The sequence below is a fragment of the Aptenodytes patagonicus genome, chromosome 2, assembly GCF_965638725.1.
Source record: "Aptenodytes patagonicus chromosome 2, bAptPat1.pri.cur, whole genome shotgun sequence".
Classification (NCBI taxonomy): Eukaryota; Metazoa; Chordata; class Aves; order Sphenisciformes; family Spheniscidae; genus Aptenodytes; species Aptenodytes patagonicus.
In genome coordinates this window covers 43,463,641-43,476,523 of record NC_134950.1, presented here as the reverse complement: position 1 = coordinate 43,476,523, position 12,883 = coordinate 43,463,641, and the positions used below count along the sequence as shown (strand labels likewise).

The 12,883-nt window shown below is 42.2% G+C and overlaps 1 protein-coding gene across 1 annotated transcript; it reads right to left on the bottom strand.

Moving 5' to 3' along the window:
* Positions 1-11,194: 11,194 nt before the first annotated feature.
* On the bottom strand, positions 11,195-12,244 carry MOS (MOS proto-oncogene, serine/threonine kinase). The gene has a single exon (XM_076332210.1). It carries the CDS (start codon positions 12,242-12,244, stop codon positions 11,195-11,197), a length of 1,050 nt encoding a protein of 349 aa, XP_076188325.1.
* Positions 12,245-12,883: the final 639 nt, after the last annotated feature.

Here is a 12,883-nt window from a genome sequence, read left to right as displayed (position 1 = left end):
ATATTAGTTTCATCTCACAATTTTATCTAGATTACATCCAGGTGTCAGATTGACTTCTGTGGGAAGAGATGCCCTTCCCAACCCCAGGGTCTGTAAAGAAAGACTAAAGCCAATTCAGTAATGCTTCTCCTGTTGTACCCTGACCCTGTGTGAACTAGCCAAGTTAAATTACTCAAAACCTGACAGAAACAGGAATAATAACATAAAACTTAGGACCTGGAACTAAAGGAGATACTGTGGTGTTAAAGATGTGCTTTAGAAACAGGAATTACTAGCCACTGAGGAAATCATTACACTGTGATTGTTCAGAACAGCTGGTCGGATCCACAACGTAACATGAAAGTGATCCAAAAGGCATCAAATATTAAGAAGTTTTGGTTTCAAAGGGCTTGCTAACTTCTCTAAAAAGCTTATCTGGCAAAGCAGCAGCTGCAGCCTACTATGTAGAAATTATGAGGTTGCAGTAGGGGGGCAGGAACAACAACCGTAGAGTCTGTAATGCTATTTCATAGAAGATCCAGCAGTTCTGTTTAAGAGAACAACTTACAGGAGACTAAAACAAGTCTGTTAAATTTGTCTTTCACCTAAATATACGGCAGAAGCTCCTACTTCACTTGTAATGGAAACAGGGCTTGTACATGTCCTTCCACACCAGTCTACACGACATCATTGTTACAAATATGGAATATGGTTTGGTTAGTCTCCCAAGAAATACTATAAAATAGAAAAGTTTTTCCCCTGCAACAATCACTTAAACGTTGTAAGAGAAACTATACGTAGATGCACATGATCGCACTTCCAACATTGCTGCCTCTGTGCACAGTGAAAACTCTAGCAACAGGTTTTCCAGGCGCAGATCAAGGGGAGCAGTATTGTCTACTGGTTTACAACCAAGGAAAAGATAGTATTAGTGCTTAAGAGGGTTGTGGGCAAGCTTTTGATTTTTAGGCAAATAAAATTAATTATTGTAGTACACACAGAAGGTGGTTTGGAGCACGCTAGCCATGCCTCCTGAAAAAATTTCAAGAAATACTAATACTTGTAATTTTCTCAGCATTATGATTTCATGTTTTTCTTTTAAGTACAAAATATGTATACTACAAAATAATCTTTCAATAATTATGAGTGTTGGAAGATGTTTCTGAGATCACCCAGCAGGTACTTCGTTCTATCAACGGCCCCCTTCCCACACCCTTACAGCAGGTATATTTGCTTTCTGAGAGTCCCTTACGTGTTCAGAGGAAGAACTGCTTCTCATACGCTCTTGTGAAATGTTCCTAATGTGAGGTAGAGCCAATCACTTTGTTCTGGCAGGCACAAATGCTTATGCTAATACCTAGGGATTGATTCTCCTCTTTCCTGAAAAAAAAACACACAACACACCTTTGATATAGAAAACTGAGATTTTTACTCTTAAAATCTTCTGTATATAAAATAAATTTATTTTCCAATGAAGAACCTACCATTACTTGTGTGCTAGTATACATTGCTGAATCATTTGTGTTATTCAAGTATAGCACTAACTAATCATCATCATAATTAGCACATAGTGCAATCATCAAGAAAAGAAAGAAAAAAACCTCACAGACACGTTTGGGAGCTGGTAATGGTTTGCAGAGCATTTAAAATTAGCCAGTTTTTCATTTTGATGGGCCAGGACAGTTGGGTTTTTGGGGTGCTGGGGCTGGGAGTGAGAGGAAGGCTGTGCTTCTTTTAACTCAACAAGAGACTACTATGACCTGGCACCAATGGGTGACCGCTCTGAACTGAATCAGTGGCCTCATCTGATTTTAAGCACTGGTTCCAGACCTTAGTTTAAGTCCTATGGGGTCCTGACAGTCCAGTGGGCAGGTAGCTCTAGCATAAAACACAGAAATTCACGTGCCAGCATAAACTTATTTTTCAATGAGAGCTTCACTGATTGAAAGGCTTGTAGCAAGTAGGCTCATTTTTGAGGGTGTCTCCCCCCTCCCTCTTTCTGGCTTGTCTCATTGCCTCCTCCAGCCACCTCCCTTGTCCCCCTGTGTAAATGGCTCTTTCATGCTACCCTTGCTATGATTTGTCAGGTAGTGCTAATTTTTATGGCTAGGACACTTTTTCAAATGCTGCTTGCAATTCAATACACAACTTTTTAAACAAACTGTGCGTGAAAATGTTTTTAAAAAAAATTTAAAGAAATTTACTTCCTCTGAAAGTTAGCTGTTGAGAGGAATGATTAATTAAATTTTAAGAAAATCCTTTTTCTCCCCTTTAGGTTAGAAAACATCTAACAGCAATCATTTCACTCCCAAAAGCTATACAAGGATTGACAGCTTTAAGGGAGGTCTGGAGAAGTTCTGTCACTTTCTATACAAAGAGAAATTTGTGTGACATTCATCTACTGGCATGCCAGTGCAATGATACATTCCTCCAAAAGCTTTGTGTGTGGCTTTTGTGTTACCTGCAAAACATTTTAATGGAACTGTTAGATAAGAGAGAAACAAGGATGTGGCCAAAGTGTATGATACCTCTCTAAACTTACTGTGGTATTTAGTATATACTATTAACTACTATGAAAAAAAAAAAATCCAGCCTCCCCAGCCTATCAACTCCCATATTTACAGTCAGCTTTTTTACTATCTCTGTTCAGGTGCAACTTTCTATACTTGTCTCTGGGGCCAGCTTCACTCGTGCCATATCTGAATCAAAACCCTTTCACCGTTTTTGAAGTAAGCGGTTGAGAAAAATACATGGCTTGAAAATAAAACCGGTTTTCCTTCCGTCCATTTGGGGGGAGTAACTTAAAAAGAGCTGGACATTTACGTTTCCAGTTTGCAGCCTACTTTGCTCTTTGTAGCCTGGCACATGTGCAGTAGAATATTTATTAAGTTATGAATTACCCTATTATCCCAGGTGCCCTGCAAAGGCAAATGCAATCACCTCCCTGCTCTGCTGAACACTCAGGCTATTGAACTTCAGGCTGGGTAGGGAGCGTAACTCAGCCTCGTGCTCAGAGAAGTCCAGGGGTGGATGGTGCCTCTACTATCGAATTGTCCCATGGCATCCTTAGCTGATGGCAGACTGGGATAGACGCCAGTAGACTTTTTTGTTCCATTTGCCTTCTTTAACTGGTTTTAAGGTTTTTCATTTGACAGGCAGACAAATATTTGGCAGCTGGGTTAACTGAAGCATAGAAAGAGGCTCTTTGAGCACTGCATTAAGGTATTTGCAGCAGATAAATGGCTAAAATAAAGTATAAGTAAAATGTTCAAAGTATAGTTAATTCTAAAAATAACCATTCATTTTCTACCCCTATTTTCATCTTTGTTCTAGTGGATGAATTTATAAACACAGATGCTAATGCTGCAAAAATTGATACACAAGTCAAATACTAAGCATCCACTTAAGTCCCACTGAATTCACAAATATTTGCGGTATATTCTGTAAAACATTTTTTTTGTTTTCTTTGCTGCAGATATATCTTACTACAGAAGCAACCCATACTTCTCCACACTTACGTCTTCACGCTTCCCACCATACCTTCTGTATTAAGGATGTGCCCACCTCCAAATTATATAGTATTTTTATCATTTGAAGATAGTGTTGTTACCTCTTTCTTTCTGGGTTGAGATAAAGCATGGCACCAAAGAAAAGGGGGGCAAAAAAAAAAAAGAATATGAAGTAAGTGAGCATACAAGAAGCCTCCAAGGAAAGAGAGTCGAACAGAACAAGCCAGGAGCAGGGTTACAGAGGCTCCATGGTGATGGGAAGCCAGAAGCTATGTCAAAGAGAAACAGATAACCGTTCCCCGCTTAATTATCAAACATGTTTAACTGTAATACTCCCACCCACCCCACCCCCAAATAAAGAGAGTAGCATCAGAATTGTAGCTCATGCTTACTTTTTTAAAAACTGATTATGAAATGCCTGTTGATATTTCTATTTGGGAACCAAAGACACTAAACCTTCAGTAATAGCTATAGTAAGTGAAGAGTAATACAGAATGATAAAATTACACTTCCGTGCTTTTTCTTTTCCTTCTTTCTCATTCTTCCTAGAAACTGTTTATTACAACTGCATACTTCCCATGCTTCTAGCCATCTTTTCTTGTATTTCTTACAATCACTTCACTGCTAAAGTAATTGTTGAACTTCACAGAACTCAAGAGAGCATGTGGAAGCTGCTTTTCATCGTGAAGAAAAGCATGAAAAAATTTAAGTTTGATCTAAACCCATTTCAGCACTAAGTAGTATTGGCTCTTATTTGGGGATTCAGTCTGAATTAGATAAAATTACATAAAATCTCTTTCTTAACTGCATCCTGTCAAGTTTTGCACATGTGCCCATTTGAGCGAAAAGAGGAGACACGTGGGGGAGGTTGGGGGTGGTGGATGCCATTTGTTATAAAAAAAGAAAGAAAGGCCAGAATGAGAACTTTTAATTAATGTTTTCCCTTGGTAGACAATGCTATCTGTATAACCAAGAAAGCACAAAATAAAACACTTTAATATGGTTAATATGTACAGAGCTACTGCTGTTGATGACTAGACATGAGAATGCAAGCACTTTACAGTATCTTCTTCATATGTTCTTTCTGAAATTAGTAAATGCAGCCAGATTCGGTAGTTAGGTACTGGGAGATTGATGAGAACTAGCTGAAGTTTCCATGTGGGCTGTGGTTACCCTGGACTGCTATGAGGCAGGAGCTAACCCACCTGGTTTTGAAGAGTTAGCTCTCAGTGCTGCAGAGCTGGAAGTTTGGAAGGCAGCTTGTGCTACTTACAAGCAGAGAACATAAAACAAAACCAGAAAAACAGCTCACCTTGAGAAAATGGCCACTGTGACATGGCATCCCAGGGTCCCAGAAATGGCACTTAAGTTGCTGCTATAAAAAAAAATACCAAACCAAACCTAAATACAAGAATAGTTTAGTTTCCATGGAAAATAATTATATCAAGCTGTGGAACATGGTTGATGGTAAGACATGAGAGATCTGACATTTACTGGCTGGGACAAATGAGGCTTTGTTCCTTCCTAAGAGCACAGTCAAGATGCGTGGTCGCTCTTATTTGAGGAGGTCCAGCCTGTTCTTAGCACCAGATTAACTCATGCCCTGAATAGAGCATGCCTGGCTGATAAAGGGCTGGCGGCCACAGCCCAAAGACATACCACAATACCACTGTGCCCAGACTTACACTGGTGCTGCATCATCTGAATCTGTGCAATACTGGATCCCATACTTCCGAATTTGCTAGTCCCTACAGAGCCAGTCAGGGCATGAATGCTAGTTCAGCCTTTCAAACTCATTATGCTTTTATATATACCCTGCCAAGGCATTTAGGCCACAGAAAGAAAAAGTGATGTCCCTTTTTGATATTTGATTGGCTGGATGATTGGGGCAGCCGTACAAAGGATCCTCAGCACTGGCTTCACAAGTGTTTTATGCTCAGAAAGCATACTGGTAAACTACAATTACCTGGTTGTAGTACTTTCTCCAGGCCTTCAATAAATTTTCCGTTTAGGCTGATCAAGCTGCTGGTGATCAGTTCCAGGAATGAAGAGAATAAATAAACTAGGTACAAATAACCCTTAAAGTTTATCCTGACTTATAACTATGTCTTGCTAACCATCTGGAACTGTGTTGCATACCTGTGTATGGGGAAGGAGAGATAAAGAACAAAGCCAGCTTCTAGAAAGACTTAGGGAAAAATCTGGATGAACAGAATCCCATAAGAGTTGTAACACAATTGTCTGCCACTGCTCTGCTAGCATCATGTGCCTTCTGCTAACATTTTATATGGAGGTATGCAAGTGTGACAAAGTTAAAGAGCAGTGTGCAGCTATACTCATTAGCTTTTATGCCAGCTTTAGAAGCAAGAAGGCATCTTTTAAAAACCTGAAGCCATGTCCAGATGAAGAAAACGGAAAGGATAAAACTCTGGTGGATTAAATATAAAAATAGGTGGAAAAAACATCAAGGAACTAACATAAACCCCATAATTTATAGTTTTCAGAATATCAAGAACAAGAAATCTGTCAAGCCTCTCTGATAGATCTACTGATGTCAGGTTTTTAAAAAAAACAAAACAAAACAAAACAAAACAACCCTAATCACTGAAACCTGATCCCCCCCAAGACAACAAAGCCATTGCAAAGAATCAAAGTGTGTTCCTTGCATGTGTGTTGTCCCTGGAGGAAACACAAAATAGGCTCATGCTAGAAACATTTTTGTAGGAGAACTCAGGAGCTGTCTGAACTTCTATAAGCATCTATAAATGTTATTATAATTGCAGAACTTTTGTGGTTGGAAGGGTCCTCTGGAGACTGTCCAGTCCAACCCCCTGCTCAGAGCAGGGTCAACGAGAGCAGCTTGCTCAGTACCGTGTCCAGCTGGGTTTTGAATATCTCCAAGGATGAAGACTCCCCACCTCTCTGGGCAACCCGTTCCAGTGTTTGACCCCCACAGTAAAAAAGTTTTTTCTTGCATTTAAATGGAGTTTCCTGTCCTTCAGTTTGTGTCCATTGCATCTTGTCCTGCCACTGGGCACCACTGAGAAGAGTCTGGCTCCGTCTTTACTGCTTCCCATCAGTATTTATACAAACTGATAAGGGCTCCCCGAGACGTCTCTTTCCAGGATGAACAGTCCCATCTCTCAGCCTCTCCTCACATGCAGAGGTTCCAATCCCCTAATCAGCTTAATGGCCCTTTGCTGCACTCCTGGATCAGTACATCCATGACTTTCTTGTTCCGGCAGAGTTCTGAGCCGGCCACAGCGCTCCAGACGCGGCTCACCAGTGCTGAGTGAGCAGGGGGGAATAATCTCTTCTGGCAATGCTCTGGAAGAGCTGGCAACACCCTTTATAGCACACCCCCGGATGCTGTTGGCCTTCTTTGCCGCAAGGGTGCATTGCTGGCTCGTGTTCAGTTTGGTGTCTGCCGGGAGCTCCGGGTTCTTTCCTGCAAAGCTGCTTTCCAGCCGGTCGGCCCCCAGCCTGTACTGGTGCGTAGGGTTATCCTCCACCGGGTGCCGGACTTCACAGTTCCCTGTCTTGATTCCCATCGGCCGTTTTCTCCAGCTTGGTAAGGTCCCTCTGAGGTATTGACCACTCCACCCACTTCTGTATCATCTCAAAACTTGCTGAGGGTGCGCTCCGTCCCATCATCCAGGTCATTAATGGAGATGTTAACCTGTACTGGGCCCAGTATCGATCTCTGGGGTACACCACCAGTGACCGGTCTCCCACTGGACTTCATGCCACTGATCACAACCCTTTGAGCCCAGCAGCTCAGCTAGTTTTCAGTTTTTACTGTCTATCTAGCCTGTACTTCATCAGTTTCTCTATAAGGATGTGATGGGAAACAGTGCTGAAAGCCTCACTAAGGTCAGGATGAGCAACAACCACTGCTCTCCCCTCATCCAGCAAGCCAGTAATCTCATCGTAAAAGGCTACCAGGTTGGTCAAGCATGATTGCCTCTTCATAAATCCATGCTGACTACTCCCAATCACTTTCTTGTCTTTCATATGTTTGGCAACGGTTTCCAGAATTTTTTGTTCCACCACTTTCCCAGGGATTTAGGTGAGGTTGACTGGCTTGTAGTTTTCCAGATCCTCCTTTTTGACCATCTTGCAGACAGGAGTGACATTTGCTTTCTTCCGGTCCTCGGAAATCTCTCCTCACTGCCATGACCTTCCAAAGATAATCAAGAGTGGCCTCACAGTGACATCAGCCAGCTCCCTCAGCATTTGTAGGTGCATCCCATCAGGTCCCATGAGCTTATGTCCGTTCTGTTTGTCTGAATGTTCCCTAACCTGATTCTTCTCTTCCAAGGGTAAGTCTTCCTTGCTCCAGCCTTCTCGTTGGTCTCAGGGGCCCAAGATTCCTGAATGCAAACCTTACCATTAAATACCGAGGTGAAGAAACCACAGAAGAGTACCTTGGCCTTCTCCATGTTGTCACCAGCTCCCCCGCCCCATTCGTCAGTGGGCCCAGATTATCCCTAGTCTTCGTTTTGCTGCTGATCTATCTGTAGAAACCTTTCCTGTCGCTCTTCACATCCCTTACCAGATCCAATCTGAGACTGGCTTTTACAACCCCATCTCTGCATGCTTGGGCAGTGTCTCTATATTCCTCCTGGGTGATCTGACCCTGCGTCCACCTCTTTTGTGTTTATTTTTCACGTTTGAATTTAATCAGGAGCTCCTTGTTTATCCTTGGACACATCCTGCCACCTTTGCTCGATTTCCTGGTCATTTGGGATGGACCAATCTTGAACTTGGAGAAGGCAATCCTTAAAACTCAACCAGGTGTCCTGGGCCTTTCTGCTCTACAGGACCATATTCCCATGGAAGTCTTTAAGAAATAACTTAATGATATGATTGACATCTGTACAAGATACATTAGCAGATACTATATTAAAGGAATTAACAGACACATAGAGAGAGAGGATTTCTTTGGGAGCCAATATTGCTTTGGTTGGAAGGAGTTGTGCTTCACAATTGCATTGAATTGTATTGGAATTCTTTAGGAGCACCAACAGCGTGCAGATAAGGAGCTGGTTGATATGTTTCCCTTGGGTTTCCAAAGGTATTTGAAAAATCCTTCACTGCAAACTTTGTAAAGGTACTAAGTAGCCATGTTTAAGACAGAAAATCCTGGGCTGGATGAGTCAAAAGATAGAAACAGAGGATAAAAGCAAAGTGTCAGTTCTCTCAACTAGAGAAAGTACCCAGTGGTGTTTCACAGGGTTCTGTGCTGCTCAGCACATTCATAAACAAAGTGCAAGAGGGTGAGCCATAAGATAAGCAAATTTGCTGATTTGAGTTATTTAGGACAGTGAGTGCAAGGGCCAGCTACAACCTGGCAGAAGGAAATTCAAGGTAAATTGATGTAAAGCGAGGCAAACAGGCAAAATAATCCTTATCACATAAAACAATGGATTCTGAGCTATCAGGCCTGAGATGTTTCTTGATTAGTATTAACTCAATGCTCACTAGCAATCAAAAAGAAGCAAATAAAATCCTAGAAGTTACTTAAAAATAGAGAACATCATTGTGACAGCAGACTATGACGTGCCTACATCTTGAGTGCTGTGCAGAGTTCTTACTCCCTCTCAAAAAAGAATCCAGTAAAGCTGACAGAGACATCTGCAGAGCTGATTACGCTTCAAGAGCAGGTCTTGGCCATCCAGTATTCTTCTGTCAAGTATAACAGAGAATTTGAAGGGTGCTTGATTTTTCACAGACTCAAGTAGCACTTATTGATGCTAAAGTATCATTAAGGACAAAATATCAAGTTTCTAGCGGTTTAAGCCACAAGCTACCTAGATTGGCAAAATAAATACAACGCGTAAGCATCTAGGAACTACTAAAAAAACCTTTAACTCCATTTTTTATTATATTCTTTTGAAGACTGGAGAAACATTTTTATGTAAGGCTTGATGTTAAGGTGAGGCATGCCAATGGCTTTATCCGACATTCTATCTTACATGCCCTCAGCTAATCATTTTAAAAGCTAACTGGCTTATTATGATAACTTTTATAAGACATTTCTTGTTTATTAAAAGAAGTTATGCAACATGAAAAAACATAAGTTCTGGTTCTACAGCAGAATTATTTTGACAGAGAAAACACAGGAAATCTGTTCCAGAATTTACCTTAGGTTTTTTGATGCCAGCCGGCATCTTACAGTTCCACTTAAGGGGGACAGAAGAGCAAGAAATAGTTAAGCTTAGATATGCTGTATAAACCATTAATTTCAATGACCAATCCAAATACCATGAAGACCTACAGAATCATCTCAGATTCACATAGTTGCTCATTTCCAGGATTTCACGGGGCTAAGAACAGATGTATGTCAGTAATCAGGAAACTGGCTCAATTCCTTTGGGATTTTTTTCCAGAATGGAAGCAAGGGGGAGGAAGGGGAAAGAAGAAAAACAATTTGACTGAAACATCACTCTTTCTCCTGTCTTAAAAAGAAGCGGAGTCTTTGAGCAGAATGGCAATATCAGCTACAGCAGTCGGATCTTTGTAGCTCCAGATAAGGGTTGAGATCTCAACAGATCTATAATTATCAGTTCTGATAAATCAGGGATCAGAGCTCTTTGTCTTCGGCATCGCCGACAGCACTTCCTCTCCCAGACACGTTACAACCAGATTAGGAAAGATAGTAGATAAGACATAAGCAGTGCAGAGAATAGTTCAATAGTGTATGCTTTGAGCACTGGCAGGGTATCATTATTACTGCTTTAAGCAATCTTCCTTTTCAGTACTTCCAGTATCTTGTCTAATACTGACCCATGCATTACGAAGGGCAAGTAATCCCCCCCTTACAAAAAAACCCCTCATAAATCAGGGTATCTATACATCTCCCTTCATGTTTTCCCAATTATTTTTTTAAACTCTCCCTGTACCTCCAAAGCCTGGGAACTTTCTATTCCACACAAGATGCTTGTATAATACTTCAGATACTAAAGTTTACAATATACCAACTAGCAAGTTGCAACTAACACACCTGGTAGCACAGAGGTCTTATAAAAGCACAGGTTGTTAATGTATCTTCTTACTCTTTAGAGTCTTAGACTGACAAAGAGAGTCCTTATTTCAATGGGGAGGTTGGGTAGTTCACATTTTCCATTTCAGAAACAGCATACTTACTGAAATTAAGTACATCTAAGAACAAGAAAAAAAACCCCACTGACACTCCGTATTTATTTTTCTGCATTCATTGATTTGTGATGCATACTCATTCCTTGGTAAATGAAGAGGAAAAGCTCAAACGCACAGACCTAGCTAGTGTAAAGAACTATTCATATCTGACATTTTGGAAATACCAAATGGTATTACGTACAAAGACCCTTCTAAAAGCAGCCCTTTTTTGCACTTCACTTATTTGAAAACAAGTATTTTTTCTGCACATCACATTCCCCAGTTTCTCCCTGAGCAAGGCAGCACACAACAGATCAACCAGAAGAAGTCATATTTGCCAACGTCTTGATCCTTGCCTCTATCCCCTCCCACAGTAAAAACCCCCAGTTTTGTTAAATCTCTTTATTTATAATCTTACAACAAAGCAGGTTTTTTTTTTTTTTAGCATAAAAAAACAGCAACAAAGTCTTCAGATCACACAGGGGCTAAACTCATTATGTTCGGAGGAAAGGGCAGAGGGAAAGAAAAGTGGACAATAAAAGAAACGTTAAGAGTCCTGAGTTTTCCTAGAGGCTCCCCTTGAGGGCCCTGAGGCTGGGAAGCAACTGGGCTGCGCTCAGGCGCTCCTCCACATTAGCCTTCCAGCAGCAGCTAATAATGCTCTGGAGTCTCTGGCCCACTGGTGACTCGTAGAAAACAGCAGCAGCCAGCGAAGGGCGTAAGTTATAGGCTACCACAGCATAGAGCACATACTGCCGCTCACCCAGGTAGGGCTGCTCTCGCATGACGATTTGCCAGAGGGTGATAGCAAATGAGTAGATGTCTGCTTTGGTAGTGACCCTCTCCCCCTTGAGGAGCTCAGGGGCACGGTGTGTGTACGTGCCCCCTTGCTGGCAAACATGGGGACTCTGGGACAAGCCCTCCTCCAGTTTCTGGGAGCACCCAAAGTCTCCAATCTTGCACACTCCCTGCTCAGTGATGAAGATGTTTGCAGGCTTCAGGTCCAAGTGCACAATGCCCTGTGAGTGAAGAAAGGCTAAGCCAGTCATAATGTCGCAAGAATAGCACACAGTCTCCTCCATGCTCGGGGCCTTCCTTCCACATCCTCCTTCATCATCCTCACCCTGTCTCCACGCATCCCCAGTGCCATAAATTACATGGTGCAGGGTGATGTTGCCCACATACTCCATAATGATGGTGCCCAGGCTGTTCTGGCCGGCCGGGGCACACGTGCTGGCAGCCACCACACGTACCACATTATCGTGCTGTAGCCGGGCTACGTTCAGCTCAGACCAAAAGCTCTGTCGTGATGCCAGCCGGTTTTTGCTGCTCTTCTTCACCTGCTTCACGGCCACAGTTGCACCACGGTAGGTGGCTTTGTAGACAGAACCGAAGCCCCCAGAGCCTAGGGGCTGCAGGAGGCAGAGCTGATCCCAATCAATGGAGCACCAGGCCAGGCGTGGAGGCAAGCGGCGAGTCCTGACTGAAGGAGTTTCCCCCAAGAAGTTTTTGCTGTCTTTGCCAGGGATAACTAAGGGGCTGCTGCAGGGTCGCAAATCCGCAGATGGGGAAAACTCCAAGGGAAGAAAACAGTTAAGAGGAATGGGTGATGGCATAATAAGATGGAGAAAACAACAGGCAGTTACTAAGACAAAAGACTGGAAAGTTTCCCTGACAGAAAGGACTCTCTAGTGACTTCCAAAGCCTTTTATCCTCTCTTCACCATTCTCCCTCCCGCCCCCAAATGAACTGCATCTGTCACAACTCGCTGAACCCAATCAGGCTCACCTGGAAACATTCTTCTCCAACCCTGAAGTAAATCTCTAGAAACTCAAGGCAAATGGATTTAAAGCTAAAAAAATATTAACTCACATGTATTTCACATAATTTCTAATCTCAAGAGAAAAGAAAGATGTTCTGTCCATTGAATGCCTCTAGCAAAATGCCCCAGCAGTAAATAAAGCAGTGATTGGCGAATGCATTTCACCATGGCTCCAGGCAAGAATGATCATCATCAGATGCATTAAACAGCTCAAAGTCATTGTCAGAGGGAGCAGCTGAAATGGTGAGTGCTAGTGTTTAATGAGCTTATGGCAGGCATAACTGAATATAAAAGTGTGTTCGTAGAGACCTGCCACTTAAACATGACTGGGACAAGGGGACTGGTTTGGCTGCTCAACTCTGCCTATGCAGGACAGCAAGCTTAATAGTAGCATAAAGACAAATAATTGCTCTGTATCATCCATTGGATATAG